Below are 25,394 nucleotides of genomic sequence, written 5' to 3'. Positions count from 1 at the left end.
CCACTAATGGAGACAGTTTCAGATCAGAGTGGGAGAAAATTTTTCCTTACACAAAGAATTGTGGGAGTAATAAAGAGCCTCTCTGGGACTGAGTTTTTAGATTTGTTTATATCAGTGATGGATGCAACGTTCCGTATTCAAACATTCTGAATGGACTCCTTTCATTTCTAACACGTCCTCTGTTAGCCTGAAATGGCCAATTAATCACATCAGGGGTCTCTGTCTCCCATCAGCGACCTCGCCGACTCTGGAGAGCTGAGGATGGGAGCTGTTTGGGAGGCAGGTTTTTTGTTTTGGGGGGGTGGGCATATAGTGTGCGATCCCCCCCCCCCCAGAGGCCTGGCTGAGCTTAGACAGATAGAGGAGATCTGCAGTTTTCATTATGCTCTATTTGCCTCACGCGGGTCAGGGATCACTAAGGTGTGTCACCCCCTATTGATCAGAGCAAACATTACACCCTTGGCACCATAAATTTAATACTGTAATAAGTTTCTAAAGCAAAAAAAATGTGACTCCTCACTGCATTCATCATCATCATCATCAGAAATGCATATATTAGCTTTTTTAGAAGTGGGAAAATGTACTGGCATTACAGAAGAAATGCTTTATTACTGAGGCTTCTGGGGTATTTCAGGGGTACGGTTTTGTTGCTTAACTGAAGCAGCAAGTTGTGGGGATTAAAAAGCTGCTGAGCGTTAAACAGCTTCCCGGCGTACAGTATTAACAGCTCATGAAGAAAAAACAGCAATCGCGATAACATGGAGTCAAACACTCCAACATGGCAAACATGTTAGCCAATGGCTGCAGTTCCAAAAGGCTTAAAGTAAACATGTTCTGTGCGCTCAAGTTAATTGTCATAGATGTTTCACTGATTTTAGGTGTGGCGTTTTTTAGCTCATTGGAGTTTTACTTACACAAAAATGTTCTGAGGGAGAAAATGATTGGTTCAGAGAGATAGCCAATCATATTGTACAGAAGGTGGGTCCAAGCAACTATAGGAGGCGCGATCAACCAATCAGATGTCTTAGTCTGGCTTGCTCTAGTGGCTTGGACCCACCTCCTATACAATCTGATTGGCTATCTCTCTGAACCAATCATTTTCTCCCTCAGTAAAACTCCCAAGAACCATTTTTTAATCACCACAAGCTTTGATAGAGGGTTCAGTAGTGCAGTCTGGACTGGTGCTGCTGGTTAATTTAATTGCCTTTTTATTATTAGTTATGGACACTCATTACTGGTTACCGTCACCCTACTTCAGCCATACTAGCATCACTCCCAATAAAAATGCCACACACAAATTGAATTAGTTAGATATCCACAGATGTCGAAAGAACCGTTTTAACTTATATTTGTGCTTCAGTGCACAGGCTTACCTAACCGGATGTCCAGCGGCCTCATTAAACCGGGTTTCACAGCATTTTCAGTGTTGCTATTTTGTTACGTACCAATGAATGACTCAGTCATAATGTTTTTGGCTGTTGATTGGCTGAATAATCAGATTGATGGGTCCTGAACGCCACCCCCACCCCTCCTCCCTGGTTGATAACTTTAACCACTCTCCCCCCCCCTCCCCCCCCCCCCCCGGGCCTGGCTGTCAGATTTGTCGTGCCGTGACATTGCATAAGTACGTCCCGTTCGAGAAAGTTCAAAAGTGAAGCTGCCAAGCAAAAAAGCAAAGGAGCAGAAAGATATTAAAGAATGCTAGTTAGTCCTGAAAAATTCCGAATTTGACAGAATCTTTTCTTCTACCTCCTCTGCTGCACCATCAAAGAGAATAGTGAGCGGCCCGTTCAAAACTCAAATAGCCCAGAGGCCTCTAGCCATGTTAGCGTGTCTCTGCTAACTTGTTCTATAGTCCCCTCACATACCCATGTCCTGGTCGTTAATTGTCGGCTGTCTTTTCCTTTTTAGATAAAATACTTAAAAACACTGGGTTTGATACATCAGCGATTTGGCCTGGTTTTGGATCTATACCAGTTAGGAATATCAGTCAGCGCCTCGGTCTGCAGCATGTCCTTCTAGAAGAAGCCCAGTCTGCAGAAGGTTATATAGGGTATCACCGATTTCTAGCAAGAATGAAAGACTTCAGATTAAATCCCCCACCCCTGCCTCGCTGACCCCCGAGTTCAGGCTTCCTTTCTGTTATCAATTGCTTGCCGCACAAAGGCCTGATTTAAGATATTAAGAACGGCAGCAGACACCTGAGTGTGGAGCAGATCACACCTGCACCGGGGAAACCTGAGATTTCATCTGCGTGAGGGCTGCCACCTTCCGCGAGCAGGAATCCGAAACCTCCTGCTTGTCTTCCCGACCACCGTCGGCCTGCGGTTCTGTTCAGAGTATTCTCTGAAGAAATCCGGGTCAGCTGCCATGCTTGTATAGACCTCCCCCGCAATTCTGAGCCGGCAATCTTCCTCCCTTCACTTTACATCCGCAAAGGATCAAATCTGATACCATCTCGGTTGCTTCGAAGAAACTTATACAGGTTCTGGTTTTATATCTCACAGGAACCAGGTACTGTGGTTTTTGTGGACAAGTTGTGGTAATCCAAAGACTTATTTGGTCAAAACCAAGCAGGGGAACACCTGTTGTACCTTTGAGCTGGGTGCTTCACCTGAATTGCTCTACTGAAACATTCAGACTGTAAGGACAGAACCAGCTGACATCTTCATTCAAACTAAGTACCTCCACAGTTGTGCAACAGTAGATCCCTTCCTGATTCTCCCTGGAACACGAGATGTTCATGTCCAAGATGAAAGGCAAATACTGTGATAAGGACAGATTTACAGTGTGCAATCTTTGCCTCGCTCATGCCTCCATTATAGCTAAACAAGCAAACAAACAAGCAAGCGAACAAACAATTCAAATAGAAGTCTTACATGATATTTTTATAGCTTGATAAGGTTAACGTGCTGCGGGGGGGGGGGGGGGGGGGCACTCTTCACGCAAGGGGCACAGGAGGCAGAATCGCAGGCAGAGATGTGACGCTCACCTCGGCCTGAGTAAATTGCTGTTGACGCTGCCCTCTAGAGATGCAATGTGGAGCAGTAATGCAGTGTGGCTGAGCGCTGGCTGCAACCCGAGCCCACCCCTCCCTCCGAGTCTAATGTCCCATTCCTCTTTTCTCTTTCCCTCCCCCACGGCGCCCCCACCCAGTACAGCTCAACCTGGCTGTTAGTCATTTGGAGGAAGGGCTCCAGGTTGCTGGGTGCCTCCCTGGCAGGTAGACTGCATGCTTCGGTGTTTTTAGAGTATGAAGAGCCTTGGCTCCTACACTTGCCAAAATTAGAGACCCCAAACAGGTAGGATAAGCTTCTGTCCCTGTGATCGAAAGGCACCAGTTTGAATTGTCACACGTCCGTGGGCCCTTCAGCAAAGCCCTTAACCCCCAGCTCCAGGGGCGCTGCGTGCAGGCTGACCCTGTGCTGTGACCCCCCCAAGCATCCTCTCACCTGCATGTTTGTCTCATGGGGAGCAAGTTGGGGTCGGAAAAGACCCCATGGGGATTAATGAAGCATCGATATTCTATACACTGGAATGACATTCGAGGGAGACGGCTGTGAGGACATGCAGGCGCCCAGATGCATGCCATCAATACCGCGGCCCGTAAGCAAAAGAACTCCATGCATTCATTTATAAACTATTACGAAACCTCTAATAATCTGTAGTAATAAACGAGAACTCACAAGCACTCTTCCAAGAAGGCATCGGTGGTCGCTGTTCAGTAATACTAATAACCTTATTAATATGAGGGATGATTTATTAATGCCAGCGTTTCCGGAAGAGTGTTCAGACACCGAGAAATATGACAAGTACTTCATGGCATGTTGCATACAAGCAGGAACTGACACACTTATTAACAAGGGTGCAGAATTTATGCAGAATCGGGGCCTAGAACCCAATATGGAGCCACCGATGCTGAGCTCACCAGACGCCAAGTCGAGTGAGTCAAGTCATCAGGAAATCCATCTGTCAGTATTCCTTAACAGCCTATCCAATGTAGGGTCACAGGAGGCCTGGAGTCTGTCCCTGGAGGCCGAGGGTACATCCTGTAGGACAGTGTTTCCCAAGCCGGTCCTACTGGGAGCTGGGAGGGAGCAAAAATGTGGACTGTCTGGCAGGGAGCTGGGAGGGAGCAAAAATGTGGACTGTCTGCGGGTCCTCGAGGGCTGGATTGGGAAACACTGGTGTAAAGGATACCAGTCCAACTGCTAATAAACTATGGGCAAATTGGAGATCCAGTTCTCCGAACCACATGTTTTTGGACTGTGGGAGGCAACCCACACAAACATAGTGAGAATACGCAAGTACACACCAAGCCAGGGGTGGGAATCAAACCCACAACCATAGCGGAGGAGGCCTGAGTGTTACCCAGTGAGTCTCTCCTCCTTTACCAGGAAATGACATTTATAAAATTAAGTTATATATATCAGCACAGTCATATAAATACTGGACATTTTTCCCATTTAGCTTTCTACTGCTGTATACCATTATCTCTATATGCCATTGCATGGTGTTCTTATACGTGTTAAATCACTGCTTAAGAGCTTTTGGGCAGTGATGTTGGGAAAGACTCTAGACAAGAATAAAGTTAATTGGATTGAAGTCACATTTCACCTCCGTAGGAGTATATCAGTTTGCCGGCCACTCAACGGGTGCATTACACACAGTTTAATCCTTTCAGACAGACGTATAAAATGACGTTGAGGCTGGTGCAGAAAAACGAGTAAAAAGTGCCCTCCGGACAGCAGCCGCACGTTAGCGTTAAGTAGATGGCGACTCGTAATGCGATTTCTACCATTAGCACGAAATGTAAAAGGTTTTACGGCACGGCTTGAGTTGCGCTGCTTTGTTGCAGAATCTGACAGCTGCCTTCAGACGACTTGGTTTAAGAAACCGATGGGAGGTGGTGCAAGTTCTGGTTAGAAGTCAAACACAAAACGTTGCTGATGAATGGTTTGACAGTGTAATAAAGCAGCTGATGTAATTTTGGCGATTGTATAAATATATTTAAATATGCCCTTCATTTGGCATGCTGCACGCTGGAAAGCGACCCGCAACCTCCCGGAAAGGCGACGGTTTGAGTGGGGTGGGTCTCGGGAGGAAGATGCACATGTGCTAAGATGTAAATGCATGGGGCGAGAAGGAGAACTCAACAAAAATGCTATAAACAAAAGCGATGTGGTCATGGATTCTAAGTAGTAGGCTATTAGGCTAAGAAGGCTACATTGGTATGAAAGTGTGACAGGGGTGTCAACAGATCACCTTGGCAAGCAGAAGGACCAGGACAGGACACGGAAACAGGGAGCAGATTCTACGCAAAGAGACTCAGTTTTCAAGTTGCCACCATGTCTGAATAATAATAATAATAATAATAATAATAATAATAATAATAATAATAACAATAATAATAATGACTTATTGTCAGTGTGTGGGGTTGAGGAGGATATGGAAACAGCAGCAGAACGCTCATAACCATTTCCTTGGTTCTATTCGAGCTGGTTAAATGTCCTGTCATTTTGACAGCGACCGTCTTAATATTTGCTAAGCAGTCCTTCCGTGGGCGAAAAAAAAAATTAAAAAGTCCAGTTTTATTAAGCTGGAGTTTATATTCAGGTCGCCTTGGCCTAAAATAAAGATGAACATACATAAATCCAAGTAAATTGAATTTAATTAAGCTGACATAAAAGCCAGCGGAATACAGATTCGGGGTCGGTCTTTGTGGTTACCGACCACGTTACCTGCTTAATTAGCACTTATTGCTAATTTATTGTTTCGAGTCCTTGATACGGCTTTTAAACCCTTGTTGTTTGGTCTATAATTATATTAAGCCCACTTTATTCACACACCTGCAGTGGGATCGTGACCCAGGGGGTCGCAAACATCTACCGCCCTAGTTCTCTTTCTGCACAGATGTATTTGCGTTTGAGTTTTCATTAGCATTTCAAAATACAGTGTGTCCCCTTTTATGAAGTAGCAAAATGATGCATATAGAGCATTTATGTTTTAAAACCCGACAACCGGAGATCTGACAGCTCTCGGAGCTCTGCATCTTCCGTAGTCTTTTGCATACAAGCAGGAACTGACACACTTATTATTGTGGTCATATTGTTAATAATAATATATGTTTGACTCTAATAATAATAATAATATGATTGGTGCTATATAATGCATGTGTTTCTTCCTGCGGTATTCGTTTCACTTTGCAAAGGGAGACTTGTATGAATCCGCGATAAAGGATTGACAGTCGACTTCATACATGCTCGAGTTTACTGCGCATGATTATTTTAAACGTGCACTTCCACCAGGTTTCCGTAATGATAAAGATGGACAATCATCGTCAAATCGGTGTGTTTCATTTATTTAATAATGTAAAATGCCTGATAGCGCCGTGCATGTTATAGCCGGCTGCGGAGACGGAGCACAAACGGCGCCTAAGCGCTCCGGCGGCATCCAGCATTGGTCCGGAATAAGGAGGAGCGCGGCTAAGGCTGATGTCCGCCACAGCCGTAAAAAAAAACATTAGAAATCAAAAACAAAAAGTTTAACGAGACCCAATGGTACTGCAACGTAGCCCTGGTTTTGCAGAAGCTGCGTCGACAAGGGTTTGTTTGAATCCTCCGTTTGCAGTCAGTAGTATTTCTAATGTCGATCCGGTGCAAAGGCGTCTAACTACAGTGCGTGACGTTTCCATATGGTTAGACCGAGTCGGGGTTAATTCGGAGTCGGGTTAACCCAAGATAATGTGTATTGTGCCGAATATTGCTGCTCCTGTCCTGGTCTCTCCCCCCCCAGGCTGGTGTTGGGCAACGCGAAGCAGTGTGCAGAGCATAATGATCTTTCTTTCTTTCTTTTTTAAAGAAAATCTTTTTAAGAAGAAGAAGAGAGAGAGGAAAGACAAAATCCATCAGAAATAAATCGGATTATCGGACAGAATTAGAGTGGCAAGGCTTTGAAAGCCGGGGTAGAATTATGGAAAATTGTGTGAAATGAGTGCGCAGGCGAATGTATATGTGTATGTGTGTGTGTTTGTGTAGGGGAGGGAGGAAAAGAGGCAGGGAGAGAGGGAGGGAGAGCGAGAGAGAGAGAAAGAGAGAGAGAGGAAGAGAGAGAGAGAGAGGGGGAAGATGAGCATTGAGTGAAGAGCATAGATTTTCATCCAAATCTGTATCTGTGGTTTTTTTTAATCCACAACCGCTGCAGCGCTGCGACCATAGACTTGTGCGGGGGGGGACCTTTGCGCTTTGCAACATTGCTCTTTTTTCTCCAGTGGAACTTCGTATCCGTTGTCTTTGGCTGAAGTGTCTAAATGTTTTGATCCGCTTTTATTTCCACCGTCACCCCCCCTCCTCCTCTCTTCGTATCCGAATCGCAACATGAGCAGTTTGCGGGGAGCGCCCGGTTTCGCACCTTTGGAATGGTGTGGGTTACGCAGCCCGGGAAAGGAGAGCAGCTAAACGCAGATGGAGTTTGGGATTTATTGCGAAATACGTGGAAGATGACCGTCTTTTCTTTGTGTTTCCTCTTGTGCGCCGATCTGCTGGATTTGGCTGTAGGTAAGTCGGGTCCCCTTCTGCAAACGGCATCGGCTTGAACGCGAATTGTCCAGCTGTGAGTTTTCTGCCATTAAAGAAAGCCAGAGAGACTCGGAGAAGGAGCGCTGTATGCCCGGGATTTTTACGTGCCAGCGCTGTTTCGGTTTCTCACCTCCATTGCCCATTTCCCCCTCTTTCGGCAGTTTCTTGCGCAATTCTTGCGTGTGTGTTTCGCAAATGTCAACTTTCTACCTTCGCTGTTTGGGCTGAGTATCCGCTCCTTTCGCGTCATGGAGGCTCTGCATTTCTAAAGCAGTGTCCCTTTCGTTCACTGGCATTTTCTGGGGATGGCACCGACGGGGAGGGTGGCAAGGGAGGGGGCATAACAGGAGGCTGATTCAAGCCAACGGTAAATATTAAGCATCAGATTCAATCGCTTGCGCGATTACGCAGCGGCCGTGCCGGCGTCTTATTTTAGGTGAACCGGTCAGTACTGATGGCATGTATACTTTATAATGTTATGGCTTTAAATATTTTTTTTTACTTGATGTATATTCTGGATTGATCACGATTTGAGGTTTTCTGCATCCGCGCTTGTTTGTTCATTGATCACATGTGAATGAATTCTTTGTATGGATTTGCGGGCAAAGTCAACTTGATCAATATGTAAAGTACTTCGTATTTAGGGGGAAACATATCTGTTGCTTTTTGTCACTGTCACTCGATCGCGATGTTAAGTCTGGCTTGTTTTTTTTTTTGAGCAATTAAAAGTTGTTTTTCCCAGCCTACCAAGTTACTGCGCCTCACGTTTCCATCTCAGATAGGTTTCTGCGCCAGCATCAGTTATCGGACAAACGTGCTTTATGTTTTTTTTTTTTCCCTGCTATGAGTGATTTTTCAGGAAGACATGTAGATGTACAGCAGCTGTATCTCGGCTTAGGGGAAAATCGTTTTGAAAAAGGTGAACTCCAGGTCTCTGATGTGACACACGTTGGTGTGTTTCAGTAATGCGCGCTTCACATTTATTTTTGCGGAAGAGGAAATAATGAAGGAAACACAAAAAATATATAAAAAATGCTAATCAAATAAGCTAATCATTCAGAACATTGGCTAATGGAGATACAGTATTAATACAGAGAATTTGATATATATATATATATATATATATATATATATATATATATATATATATATATATATATATATATTTTAAAGTGGGTTTTTATTCACAATTTACCTACAGCACTGGCATATTTCTCTCTGTCTCCTTTGCTCACTCTCTCCTCCTCCTTTTACGTGTATGAGGTACCACAGTAAACTATGTTTGCCAATGAGACTCAGTGATTGAGACCTCATGGATAATGAGACCATATGCCAGGCTAAGTTTGCAGTGTGACAGAAGATGCATTTGGATGATGATCCCCAGCTAAGCCACAACGTCACGACACCATCTCTGCTTCATGCCACCTTCATGCCACCTGCTTCTCCCTATCCGCCGACCTCCGGGTGGCATTTAAGCCCGACATGACCTGGCAACGTGAGAAAGCGGGTCCCTTTGATCCAACCGCGCTCAGAGTGAGACACGACCGGTGTAGGCTCGGTCCATAACTGCACATGGTGACCGGCATAAGCCTCTGATTCTCGAGTCAGCCCCGATGGGTCAGGCTATTCCATCTCAACACCTGTTGCCCTGATACCTTGATCACACTCCAAGCCACATTCACACAAGGTTGCAGCATCCATTCTCTCGCATCTACAAACTAATTTCTTTGTTTCAGCGATGTCGGGGTGGGCCGTACTGGTCAAGCTGGATTCCCGCTTGCACTCAGTGCTCCCAGTACTTCCATGCAGGTGTCGACGTGGTCTAACTGCTGACTGGACTCCCTCTTGGAGCTGATCTCTAAGCACTGGGTCTAATTGATGGGCTCCACTTGCTTCATACCACCAGTTTCCGATCCTTCGAACTCTTCCGCCAGGCTCACAGCCCGCTCCCCCGTTCCCTTGCCGAAGGAGCCCCAGTACTTCTTGCTGATGTGTCTTAGAGACAGACCGATGATGCATCACTGGCTATATCCAATGTGATTAGCAGTTGGCTGGCTGTATTCTCCTTCTCCCTAGAGTTCAGGAGCCAGGCCCGCGTTCCGGCCCGATTCGACCAGATGGAGAATTATGTATACTCCAGTAGACCGCCAAAATCAAATGAACAGACTTATCTTGACAGAGCACCACTATCCAATCTGAACTGCACAGGTGAGGTTTTATGATTTTTATGATTGGTATCTTCCTTGCCAGGAGGGCACATGGTCACATGGATTCAGACCCATTAACTCCCAGAGAACCTGCTCAAAGAAGCGGCTGAAGAGCCCGATGAGCATCGATGCATCCGGTCCTGGGAGTGGCCGTCATGGCTGTGAGAAGAAGCAGCTTGTAGGGGTCTGTGTGTTTGGGGAACCAATTTGTAAAACATCCCCCCCAGACAAAGCGGCAAGTTGTAGCATCTCTGTGCAGCCGGTGACATATGTAGGTCTTTACTCGTAATGAGATGCCATTTATTTGCGAGTTTAAAAAGAACCCACTTGGGATCTTGGGTTATTGATTTTTTTATTTTTTTTTTTGCCGACTGGACTCGCATCACTTGACAAGCCAATCTCAGTCTCGCTCGCCCTCGTTTTTTTCTTTTTTCTTTCTTTCGATATCACATGCTTCATGGACTTTCAGTTATTGATAGACTGGGACCTGAAGTTGCTGGTTTAAATACTGTGATGGCCTTGAGGGAGAGCAGTGTTAGCTAGGAGTGGTGACTGTTTGAGTGGAATCTGAACCATGCTTTGCCTCTGATGGCTGCTGAGTCCCGAGGGAAGCCGCTGCCGTTCCAGCCCCCTGGGCCAGGTGGACTCTCTGTCGGACACATGCCTACCGTAGTGCTTAAAGCTGTGCTTCTCAGCCCGCTCCTTGGGGACCCCCAGACAGTCCGTGTTCCTGCTCCCTCCCAGCTCCCTTACTGCTGTTACCTTACCTTAGGGAGCAGAAACGTGGACCATCTGGGGGTCCCCGAGGACCAGTTTGAGAAATGCTGGCATTAATCACTGGCTGAACGGTTTCAAGGTCAAATCACGGAAGGGACATTTTTGTTGTACCTATGCGTGGTTTAACCTGAATCAAACCAGTAAAATATTCAGCTGTCTGAAAGAGTTAACTGGTCATCCTGGACAAAAGCAAGATTTAAGTAACAATGCAATACTACTGCTACGTACTAATAGTAAAAATACTACAGCACAGGCAGAATGTTTTATTTGACAGGACTGCTTTAGTTCTTCAATGCCAATATGGGGCCCTTTAAGAAAAGGGAGGGAAAAAGTGATATAGAGTGAGTTGTGAGCAGGCATTCAGAGTTGGGGGGGGGGGGAGGCAAAGAACAGCAGGGGGGGGCTGTGAGCTCCGCATAAACTCCTTCTCCAGAACAGCAGCTCTCCCCACTGAAGGGTTTGAGAACTTCCAACAGGGCATGGGGGTGGGAGGCGGGGGGGGGGGGGGCAGTGGAAAGTAGTGGGGGGGTGCATGATGCAGCAATGTGAGATGCCTCCAGCCAGGGGGGGGGGGAGGGGGGGGCATTTCTGACAACATCCGTGCTGTTGCGCTTTCCGCTCCCAACCTGAGCCCCTCTGACAGTCTGTGAGGCTCCCGGGGGGGGGGCCCTTCCGCTGTCTGACGCAGCATGATGGCTGCTGGGGCCTTGGCACTAGCGAGTGGAGAGCAGCGATGGGACAGGAGCTGGGCCTCGTGCATGTTCGGCTTGCCTGCTTCTCCCCTTCTTCACCTGCAGTCTACCTCAGGGGTCCCTATTTTTCCCCAGGGCTAAATTCCATCAGCAACACAAAGCCATGGTCCATTGCCCCCGATAACTTTTGCTGAGCAGAGGGGGGGGCATGACGATCGTGGTCACTGGCGCGGTCCGGATTAAATTGTATCTTGGTCCAGATTCTGACCGGAGTCTCCCAGTTGGGGACCCCTGGTCTAGCTGGTGTTTGCTTTAATAATCACAAACCTGGGCTTTCAAAGCTGGGAAGTACAATTAATTATAGCACATTTAATTACATCAGTGTATTACTATCCTTTTGGGGCTGTAACTGTTAATTGAATGCCTTTTATATTATTATTTTATTTAAATCTCTCATATAACATGCTGTATGCTGTGTGACAGCATAACAGTGTACTGTTCCAGAAGGAGAGGCTGTGATTACTGACAAACAGGATGTAATTGCGTGTTTTCAGTATAGCTGAGCAGTCAGTGTGTTACGACTTCATAGGACTCGCTCCGCAGAGGAAGTGTAGGGCTGGCTGCTGATTTCCACCACTGGCTGGTTTTAAAGATGTTTGATGACATTGTCTGCTCCTTCTGGGGGGGGTTCTTAGGTGAAATTCACCGGGGGCTCAGCTTCCATTTGAACATCCTCCTCCCTAGTCATTAATTTTTCTGTCAGTTTAACTCCCCAGGTTGGTGCCTGTAGAATGTTATGGAGTTCTGCCACACCTGTCACCTTTCCTCTGCTCCAGGGAAGCAGATTTTGGCTGGTTGGCCCCCATTTGTGTGAGACTGGCCAAAACCTTTATGGTGGCAGTTTTGGTTACAACAGATAGTGAAATCTGTCTTTTTCTGTGGCCATGAAGCCTCACTGTGTTTTGAAAGATGACCCTAAAGGTATCCCCAAAGTTTGTCATAGTCACAAGGTTTTGTCTTGTGGTTTTGTGTTTGCTCCGTGTGCTCATGCAAACTTTGCAATGGACCATTTCTTGACTGAAGGACCAAATTTAACTGTGAGAAACCAGGACTGAACTGTGAAAGATTGGATGTCACTGCCAGCATCCTCACGGTTTCTCCCCATGTTCTGCAGAATGCAGACCCAGTTCCGTGGCTAAGAGAAAGGACTGTTACTCTTGACTGTTTTTGTGTTATTTTTGAGCAGGATTACTAGTCTGCCTTTGTGTTGTCTTAGCGACTCCGCACGAATTGCCAAACAGGAATGGCCAAAAAATCTGCAGAATGGATGTGAAAGGCTCAGAAAAAGCGAGAGCACGCTAAGTAAAGGGAGCGAAAAAATGATTTCGAGTGCCTGGAAAGTCAGCGTGACAATTAAAACAAGGGGATAGCTGTGAGAGACGGGGAGGCCGGAGGAGCCCCCAGCCCGAGAAGCCTGCCCATTGGTGGCATCGCTCCACAGCAACTGCTTAAATTACTTGGAATTCCTGCATGTTGCAAATGATGAAAAAGAAAAGCAGGAATCCGCCTGAAAGTCTGCTATCTTATGTTTAGTTTTTATATCTCAAAAGAATTTGTTTGATGTGTGTAGTATTTTTATTGAATTTGGTGAGATTTAATTACGCATAATTATTTTACATGGCATTATCGTTCAGTGTTTGTCCACAACATATTTCCTGAAGGCAACAGGAGATAATCTTAATTTTTGTTTTTTTTTTAAAGTGTGAATGTCTCGACTGCATTTTAAACGCTAGCTTTTAAAATCCATTGCCGCTAACAAATGCCGCCTAGATTTATATCTTCATTTGGCGCTGCCAGATGTCCCGAAATTGATTCGATTTTTAAGGGTGGGGAGTGTTTTTATGTGCTTTACAGACAGAGCTCATGTAGCAGATTTTAGATGATATCAGTCTCACGTCGCGCCCGCTGCCGGAGGCGTCCTCCGAGACCCTTGTTTGGCCGCGGCTGAAGCAGAGCCGTTATGGCGGTTTGGCGTCGCCAGCAATGACGCCGTATGTTACCGCAGAGTCACCTGCAGGGGGCGCAAGTGCCGTCAGGTGACATTCTTCAGCCTCTTTGTCCTACAGGGATCCTTCCCACCATGATGTTGCTTGGAGAGTTCCAAGTTGAACAGTCAGGATGATGTGATATTTTATGATATGACATGATGTCGGGCTAGGCAATTTATCAAATTTTAATTTCAATTGCGATTTTGCCTTCCAACAATTAACAAAACAAAATAACCCAGGTAAAATGATTATCGTGCTGCATATTATTTCGTTTAATTTTTCTTTTGTGTTTTAAACCCCTGCGCATACCTTTCCAGCCCCGGGTTATTTGTTTCTCAGTTGAAGTATATTTAGGGTTCAAAGCAATCCACTGTTGAAAGGATAAGTTTTATAAAAGTTCAATAAATGCACGATATTCCAAAAGTCAATGAGTAATCTTGTTAAATAATTGTGATCTTAACATTAACCACAATAACCGTGATTATGATTTTTGCTATAATCAAGCAGCCCTAAATTGATCTGATATGATGTACTATAATGTTAAATGATAGAGATGCATGTGTATTATGTGATGCAGCCCAGGCACAGTACAGAGGAATCCCAAGATTTAAATACACGCCCCATTGTAATTACTGCTTTTTCCCCGGCCTCCTAGATAAGCACATTGAGTATCTGCACACATGCACTTGTTCTACTTTTTGTGGCTTTGTCCTCCTCATGAGGTTCCTGAACTGTTGGTGTCATGGTTCCTGGAGGAACTCTTTCTTTTTTTTTAGCCCATGAGTCAATCGGACAGCCATCTGTTCTTCCCCTTTAGCCCGTCACTCGGAAGAGACAGAGAGGAATGCAAATCGAGTGCTCAGAAGCCGTGTCACAGCCCGATCACGTCCCTCTTCTGCTAACCAGCAGCGCTTATGACAGAGCATCTCTCTGATGCCCTTTTTGACGTTATGACGGCGGACACATGATATACTCTCCTCTTTCAGAGGATCCATGATTAGGAATCCATTTAAGGCACTTAGTGCTATATTGAACTAAATTATTTTTTCAGGAGACAAAAAAAGCATTTTTTGGAAACTGAATAAACTAGAAAAATATTGCATTATGGATCTTGGGGTGAATTAGAAACATTACACTGGAAGAATACAATGTTCTATTTTTCTTGAACAAGATGTTATTTGTTATACAGCACAGGATTTATAAAGCTGAAAAGTCTGGTATTGAGGTGCCTCTAAATACATTCGATGCCCCATCCTCAGGAGGTTCTGAACTATAGCATTAGTCCTCTGAATTGAACTGCCTTTCATTTAATCCCGATTTTGGCCCCCTAACCCAAGTCTTTCTATGTAAAGCCTCACCGGTGCCACATGAGAGAACAACAGTAATTACATCCCAGTGAAGGTGTTTCTGTCAATGAATGGATATTTTTGTTCTCCGCTTCAGGGAGACCAGGAGGCAGCCTATTCGAAAGGAGTGCATTTTTGGAAAGCGCTGCCCATTTTGATGGAGGAAGGAAATGTTGTCCTTGCTTGTGGTGTTTTCCTAACAAGACGTAGCTGTCACCAACAGGAATGCTTAATTCACTTTACTACAAGAATCAGATACAGTGTACAGTGTTCTTTCTCTGTTTCTGTATTTGTTTGTCTTTTATATATTTTGACTTTATAACTGTAAAAATCTAAGTCTTGTGACTAACTCGACACATGCTGGTCTAGAACGTGTGAAGGTTTTTAACAAAGCCAGTATGGCAAAAGAGAGAAAGCAGAAAACAGAATTTATACAATTTCCAGGAATATTCGAATCAAGAGGTGTGCAGGACCCGAAATCAGGAAACAGGCAGCAGAACCGCACAGAAGCCCCAAACCTCTTTTTTTTGTGCCTGTTGCCTGTTGTTGCATCTTGACAGTCGGTTGACTGTTAAATCCACGTCAGAGACAGAACCAACGTTAAATGTGATTTCTTTAGCCGTGGTGCACGAGAACCACCACCCCGAGGCATGAGATGACTGTATTTTGGGTGCTGTATCGTGCCTCGAGAACGTCACGCTACACTAACCATGTAAGGTCCTGCGGCTTTTGTCAGGACTCTCCAGATGATAATAATCAAAGTGCTTAGGGGGGTAAACATTGTGGGCGCATAATTCAGGTCCTGCCAAATTGCATTTAGCATGATAAAACCAAAGGATAAGAGTGCATGGACCTGTGGGGGGAAAGTAAACTTTCTATTTCCTGGAAACAGCAAGTACAAAAATTGATTGACATTGCAGCAGTTTCATAGTCATATCTGCGAGCTGCTTGGAGCATTACGGGGCAGAGCATTGGCACTGGCCTGTGTGCTGTAGAGGATTCTTGTCACCCTGTGTAGAATTTGCCTCTGTGAATATGGCCCAGCTGGCATTGATGGACCGGATTAAACTGGCAGGGCTAACTAGAGCCAGATGTGCAGGGGAATGGCAGCCAGACCAGGTGGAAGTGTCTATCTGCCATAAATAACACCTCTAGCTTTTCTCTAATTGTTTGTTTGTCTTTCCTGGTGTAGGTGGCTGTTTATTCTTGGGGTTTTGTTTTGTCATTGCCCCTTTTTTCGCTTTTATATCCGCAAGATATTTTTTTTTACGGCTAAACCTTTTGGTATTTTGCATCCCCTCTGTCTAAGGCATCTCATGTTTTACATGTTTATTTTCTAACAGATTCTTTCAAGATCAGTTACGTTTAGATGAAGCCCGAATGAATGTAATTTCAGCATGTTTACCACAGGAATTTTGAAATGCAATTAACTTGTTTTTCTATTTTAATTGCTAATGCAGTGTGTTAAATCAAAAGAAAAATCAATCTGGAATAACGACGAGTGATGCTGACCTGAAATAACTTCCAGTTCTGTTTTAATCGGAAATAAAGTTTGTTGTGGTGGTTGCCGGTAACATCCACACTGAAGGGCTGATGACCCACTTGCTGCCCCTAGCCTACTAACTCAAGCCCGGCCTTTGAAATCCATTCAGCTTCAGACTGGCTTTTTAGGTTCACTGAACCTTAATTTCTGAATGTCACGGCAGTCTTTGATTGAGCTCAGTTTTTATACAAAAATCAATAGCAATATTGTTAATTAAAAAAACATAATACTTTAAACGTGACAGTGAAGAGGGTGCTGATGGGATAGCATATTTCGTCGCTTTGTCGTGGTCTAATTTGAAATTTGCTCAGTACAGATTAGAGAAAAAGTCAAAAAGCTATTCTGATTTTTATTACCATTATTTTCTAAACTTTCTTCAGAAAATTATGGTCATGATAGACATTACGAATGTTGATTTTACATGAGTGTAGTTTGACAGCACAAGTTGTCCATTTGATTATGAACGTCATTAGACAGTAATTACTCCAAGTTTCAGACCCGTCCTTATTAACCCCCCCTCCTCCAAACTAATTCAAATGTCCCTCCACTCTAGATTCTATTTAAAAATTCTAAAGCCCTCGATTGCCTGCTTGGGACATGCCTGTGTTGGACTTGGACCAAAATGTCTTAACTGGAAACCACTAAACTATACTGTACTGTATCTGAGTCTTCCCTTTGTTATTTTAATCACAATAGAGGCAGTTCCCAATTTCATCACATCTGACTTATGGACAACTTGTACTTACGAACGAACTGTATTAAAGACTGTATTGTATTAAATATTTTAGATAAATGCAGTGGTTGGTAATAATGAATGCAGACACTAATTTGTGATGCTCATGAAAACACTGAGTGGCTTTAGCGATCCGTTGGCTCGATGTATAGTTCTGTATCATATGAAGTTGCTATTATTATGTACTGCATTATTATTCTAGCTTAACAAAAAAAATATTGAATATTGATAGGCTTAGGGAACGAAGCTCGTTAGTAACCTGGACACTGCCTGTATCTCGGCTCTGACTATCTCCTTATAACCTGGGAACTGCTTGTATCTCAGCTCAGACTAAATCCTCGTAACCTCACGAGTGCCTGTATCTCAGCTGCGACCATCTCCTCGTAACTTTGGGAGTATCTATTTTTCAGGTCCGACCATCTCCTCGTAACCTGGGGCCTGCCGGTATCTCAGCTCCAACCTTTTCCTCGTAACCTAGGGACTACTTGTATCTCAGCTACGACCATCTCCTCACAACCTGAGGACTGCCTGTATCACAAGTCCAACCATCTCTTCGTAACCTGGGGACTGCCTGTTCCTCAGCTCCATCCATCTCCTCACAACCTGAGGACTACCTGTATCTGGATCTGCCCTTTATCTCAGCTCAAACCATCTCCTGTGTGTCCACCTTCTGCAGTCTGCTCAGCCTAAAAGTTGTGAATGATTTGCAGGTACTGTGTACAGCCTTCTTAGTCTTCTTGTGTTCTGTTGTGTTGCTAAATGTGACCTTATTGGCGATTTTCCATCCACTCATGGAAGTTAGGAATCCAGTACTTAAGCTGTCGACGCAATAAATTAGAGCACGTAACTCAGTTTAAGTGCAAATGTTGATTTGTAACAGCACCTTGCCATGGCGGCCTTGCGGCTAACACTACAGCCTCGCGCGTCTGCCGCTAGCAGTTTGAATCTCCTCTCCCATTTTTGTTTGTCATGTATTTACAGTCTCTCCGTGTCACATAGTTTTTGTCTTTTAGTCATAAACAAAATTCAGTGGAGGTGATTGCTGGTCACCACTGAACCTTTCTGGCTTACCTGTCCAAAATTTACAGGTCAGCACTGCAGCTAAAGAATGTGTCCATATGTCTGTTAAATGTTCCTAAACGAAGCATTAAAGAACATGATTATCGCTTTGTTAAAACGCAGCTTAATCTCACTTACGTGGAAGATTGATGGTACTGTAGGATGTATCATTAGAGCCAACAATGCGGAAGAATACAATCACTCCTAAAAATGATCTTTAGCAAACTATCGTTCAGAGATGGCTAATAAAGACAAATGACTTCTTAATGGAATTTGTCATTGAGTCAGTGACAAAATATGTGCGTTTTTCACTGTAGTTCTTAGTTAGCTTAATTTATCTATAATTTGCTCCTGCAGATAAGATATTGTCTATTCTAAAAGAACTTTTGATTGGATTTTTAAATTTGATATAGCTCATTGGACAGGAATAACTTCCAGTGTCAATGGATCTCATGGGTGGACTGAGGGTGATCTTTTCGTAATCTATGACTTATTCCGCTCAATACACGACAGAACCCCCTCTATTCTGGAATGTCGATGTGGTCAGAACCGGGCTGCTGTCCTGGGGGAGAAGCCCAGTTAACTTGCTTTGCAAATGAAGTTCAAGGATGAAGTTTTTTTTTGCAAATGTTCCATGTCCATCATTTTCCAAAGATCTTATATAATCATCGCGTACTCTCCGTCCATGTACGCTATCCTTGTGGATGATGTTTCTTTGTTTCTTGCAAATCAATCTCAGATTCTTTAAAACTTTCACCGGAAACCAGTGTCACCATTTAAAAACAAGTAATTAAGGGTATGATTTTGAACCTGTTTCTCTTTGAGAGAACGAAGATAGTAAATCCTATGGCGTTTACCTTGAAGCCTGGCTTTCATCTTCCTTCGTTCCTGAGGATAATATACTGCCTCAGCGGTATGGCACCAGTGATTACATTTACTGAAATACTTTGAATGGCGTAAATACTAGGGTTCACGAAACGGCCTCACAGAAAAGGATAGTTTGTGCGAGATACTCACTGTGCCGGGGAGAGAAACAAGAGTGTGTGTCACTGCAAACGTAGAGAATGTACGGTCTATAGGATGGAACACATAAAAATTAAAGATGAGTGTAGCTACGGCGTAGCTGACAGCAAAGGCCGCTGTTTGCATACAACATGGCGCTAAAGCTAGATTTTATGCAAAATCCTCAATTTAATTTTATCTCATTAAAAGAAACGGCACTACCATAAGTCTTATGCCTTTATTAGAAGGAACATATGATATCACAGGATTTTATATCAGAATTTAATAGTGTCTTATTCCTCTGTTGCTTGGATAGCAGAAGATGTTCTCAAAATACGCTGTAATGAATTTTTGCGGTTCCTGGTGAATATTAAAAGGCATCTTTGCCGTTACCCAGAAAGCGATGGAGGCTGCGTCTTCTTCGCCGTGTCCTTTGCAAGTCATTAAAAACGTCTGGGGCGTACTTTGACATTTCCAAGCGCACCCGTCTAATTTTGTATGTAAATTGCTCATTTTTTCGGGCGTCGTCTATTGTGCGCGGAGACTTTCATTAATTTGCAATTACAAAGGGGGGGGGGGGGGGCGGGTGGAGACAAAATGTCTCCTGTGAGCCCCACTTCCGGGAGAAAGTCGGCCGGGTGAGTTAACTAGCTGCCGGTGACAAATTTCCCTTTGCAGCATGTTTTCATGAGACTGATGCTCTTATATTTTGTAATAAAAAAACTGCTATAATCAGTGAGCCAGAGTATTTTTTTTTGTGAAAGCTACTTAGAGCATTTATCTAAGGGACAGACATTCAAAGGTACTTCTAAACATTATGCACTATTCCCTGTCATGTCTGTGCACAGGAAGAGAGTCATAATAATACTAAGGATTCCATTATTATCGTTTGTAAATTTTAAAATTGTTTTTTGGCTGAGGCGTGGATGTAAATGACGGCCTTCCATCTCATGACATCAGAGTCACCAACACAGACCCCCGGTCCAGTGGGCCCTCGCGTCTGTTCACTTCCTAACGCTCGACACAGGAGTGCCAATCTGCTGCCACGTCGCTTTCAGAGCTGTGGATCTCCGCTCCCCCGTGACAGACCTTGTGAGGAGATTTAAGCAAAAACAGACGGAATGTCTGAGATGATCTAAGGCTTCTCTGTGTGTTCTGCCCTCCCCTCTGCCCGTGACAGCGACGACTGAGTCACGAGAAATGAGAACAGAAGCTGGCAGGAGACGCGGTGTGGCCGGGATCCCATTTCCCAGCAGCCGTCCTTTGATGGGCTCACCTCCTTCGGCTCTTACATTAAAAAAGTCCCACTTGTTTCCTGTTTACATCATTTGCATTTTAGATCAGGAAGTGAGCGGTCGACACACTTACCCAATTGGCTGGTGGAAATTTTTTTTTATCTCATTGCTAAGGAATATTAAAAAAACACAAAAGTATATCTTCTAACCAAAGAATTTACAATGTTTTTTTTTTCTGAGAGGAGTAATTTTCCTATTTATTCAGCACACCTTTTGTTATGTATAACCACCCCCCCCCCCCTCCCATATTTGAGCTAGTCATTACCGGATGCAAATGTCAAATTATGCAATTTTCACATTGACACCTTGTGACGCTCCCGAGTCATTGGGGTCTGGATGCGTGAAAGGAAATAATGCCTAGTGAATTACGCAGAGGCTGATTCCCGCGCTGCTACCCTGCGCCTCGCAAAGCCAGCGCCCAGCTGCCCTTCTCTTTATTCTGCAGCTATTATTTAGCCATTTGTTTTTGCATTTCTTTTCCTTGTTGAGGTGAAATACATTAAAGGCTACTTCAGTTCCACAGCTAAATTTGCAATCTCTTAGTTTTTTCAAGTGGTAATTGTTATTGTTTTATTTAGATAGTTTGTGATATTATTTAGTTAGGTGCATTCAGACGCCCCCAGCACGTACCCAGAACAATCTTAGTCCACTATGTGTGGATGGCAGTAAGGATACCTACCATCCATCCATCCATCCATCCATCCATCCATCCATCCAACTTCTTATTCAGGGTTGGGTGATTGGAGCCTATTGCACAAAGACAGGGTACAATAAGCATACTTATTTTTGGATTTTGGTGGGGTGGGGGTGGAATTGTGCTCAAAACGATAGAAACTCCTCAGTCACTTCAAATCCTCTGTGTGTGTGTGACAAAAATACTGCCCGTGTTTGTCTAATTAAAAAAAGCAGAGTTAAATTACAAAGGGGGTGGAAGGCACATTCTTCAAGACAATACCTCAGTGCATGCAGTGGGTGTCAGTGATTAATTATATGTTGCCTAATGACAAAAGCTGTATAGAGTGTAATGGCAGCACTTATCTCCACTTTTGATATATATTTTTTTATTCTGTTTTCCTTTGCTTGTTCCTTAAGACATTTTGATACGGTGTTTTATATCCAGCTAGTGGGGGTCACAACATTCTGCGTGCCGTGGTGAAGGACTGGGAAAAATTTGTGTTTTATTTATATATTTATTCAGTTTACTCCATTCGTGCCACATTTATATGCACATATAAATTAAGTAGGTGACTCAGGTTGCGATGTTCAGAGAGGAGCCATTTTTTCTGCATGTATAAAGGGTACGCACGAGAGTGGGGCGGGCACTGCTGTTTTTCTCATTGTCCATTTGTGATGATGGGATTCGTTCTTACGCAGATGAATAAACATGGTTTATACTTTAAACGAAACTGACGGAATCAACGCCGTTTTGGCAATATGACATCGTATGAGGGGTAATTACCGCGTTGATCACCGTCCCCGAGATGAACTTTTTCCTTTATTCTGATCCCACTTGCTATCCACAATTGGCTGATATAAATGTGACGCCGTGGGGGTTGGTCAGCAGGACTAATTATGCATGTTTTGCAACAAACTGCACTTTAAATAGTATAAATAAATCACATCCATCCATCCATTTTCCAAACCGCTTATCCTACTGGGTCGCGGGAAATAAATCACATATTTCTTTTAATAGTAAATGTCGTAACTGTGTAATATTTACCATGGAGTGCGTGTGTTTCTTTAGCGTGTAGCCGGGAGTGTCGTATAAATTGTTGGCTTCCCCATCTGTGCTCTTGTTACTATCAAACCAATACAGCTGTTAATAAAGAGAGTAACTTTCATTTTAAAAGTTTTAAAATGACTCACATACTCGCCACGATATGTTTCTTTGCATGCTGCATGTGGGTCTACATCGAAAGCATTCTGGACCCTCTAGGGTAAAACGTAAAACGAACAAAGCAGCACGTCATTTTAAATGTGCGACAGATTGTTCTCACTGACGTGTCCGATTTCGTTTCGTCCGCACGTTCTTTGAAGTATGCGGCCATCTATAGTGTTACGCAGCAAAGAGCTGTAAAATCCTCACCTGGCTCTATATCCAGTCATCACTTCTTGTGGGTGGAGAGGGCAGTTCCTAGGTGGAGAAGACCTACCAGCAACCAGCATAATCTAAAAGACCATCTTGAGCAATGTTTCCCAACTCGTTCCTCAGAGTTCCCCAGATAATCCATGTTTTTTTGCTCCCTCCCAGCTCCCTGTCAGACAGTCCACATTTTTGCTCCCTCTAATGAGAGCTGGGAGGGAGCAAAAACATGGACTGTGTTCAGGGTCCCCAGCGACCGGGTTGAGAAAAACTGATCTAGTGAATTCTTTCGTGATATTTGCACCCTTCAAAAGTGCAAGGGAGCCAAACTCACAGAAGAGTCACACTGGTCTCTTAGCATGCCGCTTCGCTAGCTTTCCACATGGCCAGCACAAATATTTGGGCATATTAACCCCGTATGACTCACGTAGGCAGAGCTTTCCCCTGCCTACATTGGATCTGCCCAGACCACCAGCATGGCTTGCGGCAAAACCTCTTAACGGCAGTAAGTGCCAGCGGCTGGTATAAATGTGCACCTGCTTGGGCTCGGCCAGGTCTCAGCCTGTTAGAGGTATGGATTTTATGGGAGCCGACAAAGCCGCTCAGAGGGGCTTTGGCTATGCCTACCATGACACGCCGAACCTTCTGAGTGTTTATGTAGGAGCAGTAGTCCAATGGAGTCCTTATCTTTTTTGGGGCGGTGGGGGCAAGATCTTAACGCCTTTGTTATATACACAAATCCAAATTCAAGACCCATGTTTTCAGGCTGAGTGTCAGATGCTAGTAGAAAAACCAGTTTACTTTGTTTTTTTCTCCCTGACATATTGTTTTGAAGCTTCTTTATTTTGGGGTAAGAATTTTTGTGTTTATTTCAAATTCTTTTCCCGGCTGCAAGAATGTGTCAGATAAATCCCAGCCTCCCTTTCAACGAACATCTACCCTGTAATGTGAAATAAGAAAAATAATTGTCAGTAATCGCGAGTGTTTACTCTACGTCTTTTTTAGCTTTTATCTGATGTCTGCATGTACTTTGTTCGTTTTGCGTAACTGTTGCTCAATTTTTACCAGCCCAGTCATAGGTGCTGGTATTATTGCCATATTTTTCCTAAGGGAGAATCAGATACATTTTTCAGCAAGCAAGCGAGCAACCATAAGGTCCAATACACCACTCTTACCCCCCCATCCCTGCCCCTAAGACCGACAAACCAATTTAAGGTGGGGGTTGGATATCAAAAAATAAATCACAAACTGTGAAACCGGTCTATCTGCCAGGCTGATTTCGGCTCAGAGGGCACCGACATCATGCCATATAAATAACAAATGGGACATCGTGGTCGATTATCCTCTAAACCACCTTCCACACTAAAGTTGCTTCTTCCAAGTGGAAGTTTCTCAGTTGGTAATAAAACATGGGGCCGATTAACTTTTCCTGGACTCAGTATGTCAGTGCATGGGGCGGAGCCAAAACTGATGCTGTGTTTAATTGCTGTAGGCAGTTGAATCCTGGGGAAGTCTGTCCGTCTTTCGGGGGATTGTGACCCCGCCCTCCGTTAAGAACGCTGCCTCAGGCTTCATTTGGAGAAGCTTCCGTGCATTTTAAACGGCTCACCACGCACTGCTTCCCATGTGCCGAGAGTGACGGACCGGAACGGAGTCTGCCAGCTGTGGGCTGTAAAAGTTAAATCTTGCTCCCCACAACCCCCTGCTTCCCGTAAAATCATCAAGACGACCCTGTCGCCTGCAGTGTCGTCCACACGGTTTGGTCAATGTCAGGAAAAGTCCCCGGGCTGAGTAAGAATGCAGAGTGTTCTCCTTTATTGCATTGCTGAGGCATGTTTTTTGACTCCTGGAACCATCCATTGGTATTATTGAGGGCCAGCATGCAGTTAAATCCCAAAAGATCCCAGATATAACAGCAGCAGTGGGATTTCGAATATGCAGCAGTTGCTTTCTAACCATCCTAACTAATTTCTGCCTCCCCATAGGATAATTGTACTGCTCAAAGCTGTATTTTTTATTTCCTGGGAGAAGCACTTTAAGTATCATTTTTTGGCTGAATCATTTATCCTAAAATCGCGATAAACACTGGAATAAAGATTGAAAAATGAGATAGGGACCACATGAGGAATAGAGATTGCATTGATATGGAATCGATGCAGGTCTGCAGAAGATGCAGTGGAGACAAACGGAGGCTTCTCTGAGATCTTTCGGAGATCTGTTTTGGCTTAGATACAGTTGATTTTTCCAGAAGATTTTGAAGATAATGTCTCCGAAAAAAAAAATAATCATAAAAAATCAGTGAACTGTGAAAACTCAGTTTTCACTCAGTTTTTCAACAATCTCTTATCTCAGAGGTCTAATTAGGGGTCTAACGTTAAAGACGGAAAAAGAGGAACAGTTAAGCTGAATATGTTCACCCTTGAGTTGGTTAACTCAACTAGTCAAAGTTGCTGGCTTAGTAGGGAAAACTTTATTTATATAATATTCATTTGCTCCATTAGAACAATGCAGTGGTACTTATTTCAGGATGCAAGTGAAGTGTAGCGCTGAATCGCGCCTGAGACTGTGTATTGGTTTAGATAAATAAAATAAAAAATACAGTAGACTTCCAGAGAGCACACATAAATTGCAATCTTTCCGTCTACTGTAGCTAATGAAACGACTGCCAAGGTAAGTCTACGCCATTTCACTTAATCACCGTCACTGACCACAGCGACAGTCAGTGATTTATTAACTACTGCACCTGTAACGCACCTGTTAATGTGCTGAGATCCAGCTCGACACTGCATATTAATTAATCGCAACTAATTAATTAACATCAACTTGGCTGGAGAGTGAGAGCTGGCGATGTGGCACCAAGGACTGATGCTTGAGTTTGCTAATTTAACGAGATTACAGGCGTGTAGAAATGAAGAGAGTACGGCACATAGCAGGAGCTAATGGTCGCCCACACTTCATACTGCGAGCGGGTCATTGGCTGTGTGAAGCGCCAAGGTGTTTAATTTAGACGTGGTAAGCGGCCAATCACAAAG

The 25,394-nt window shown here is 44.0% G+C and overlaps 1 protein-coding gene and 1 long non-coding RNA gene across 3 annotated transcripts in view; one reads left to right on the top strand and one right to left on the bottom strand.

Annotated features, from left to right (window-relative positions):
• Positions 1-7,101: 7,101 nt before the first annotated feature.
• igsf21a (immunoglobin superfamily, member 21a) overlaps positions 7,102-25,394 on the top strand; it is a 172,377-nt gene continuing 154,084 nt past the window's right edge. Inside the window, exon 1 of the mRNA XM_049021682.1 lies at positions 7,102-7,556. Coding sequence (XP_048877639.1) covers positions 7,418-7,556 — 139 coding nt within the window. The 5' untranslated portion in view covers positions 7,102-7,417. The remainder of the gene's footprint in view (positions 7,557-25,394) is intronic.
• LOC125747020 (uncharacterized) lies at positions 19,231-22,493 on the bottom strand. Of its 2 annotated transcripts, none has more exons than XR_007399135.1 (3): positions 22,366-22,493; positions 20,959-21,026; positions 19,231-20,073 (listed from the first exon to the last, which is right to left on the bottom strand). It is a non-coding gene; the product is annotated as an uncharacterized LOC125747020 (long non-coding RNA). The 2 variants fall into 2 exon arrangements; XR_007399136.1 differs by lacking the exon at positions 22,366-22,493 and adding an exon at positions 22,150-22,182.

This window comes from Brienomyrus brachyistius, chromosome 8, assembly GCF_023856365.1.
Source record: "Brienomyrus brachyistius isolate T26 chromosome 8, BBRACH_0.4, whole genome shotgun sequence".
NCBI lineage: Eukaryota > Metazoa > Chordata > Actinopteri > Osteoglossiformes > Mormyridae > Brienomyrus > Brienomyrus brachyistius.
The sequence above is the reverse complement of the archived record's forward strand: the minus strand, read 5'-3'. Positions and strand labels throughout refer to the sequence as shown.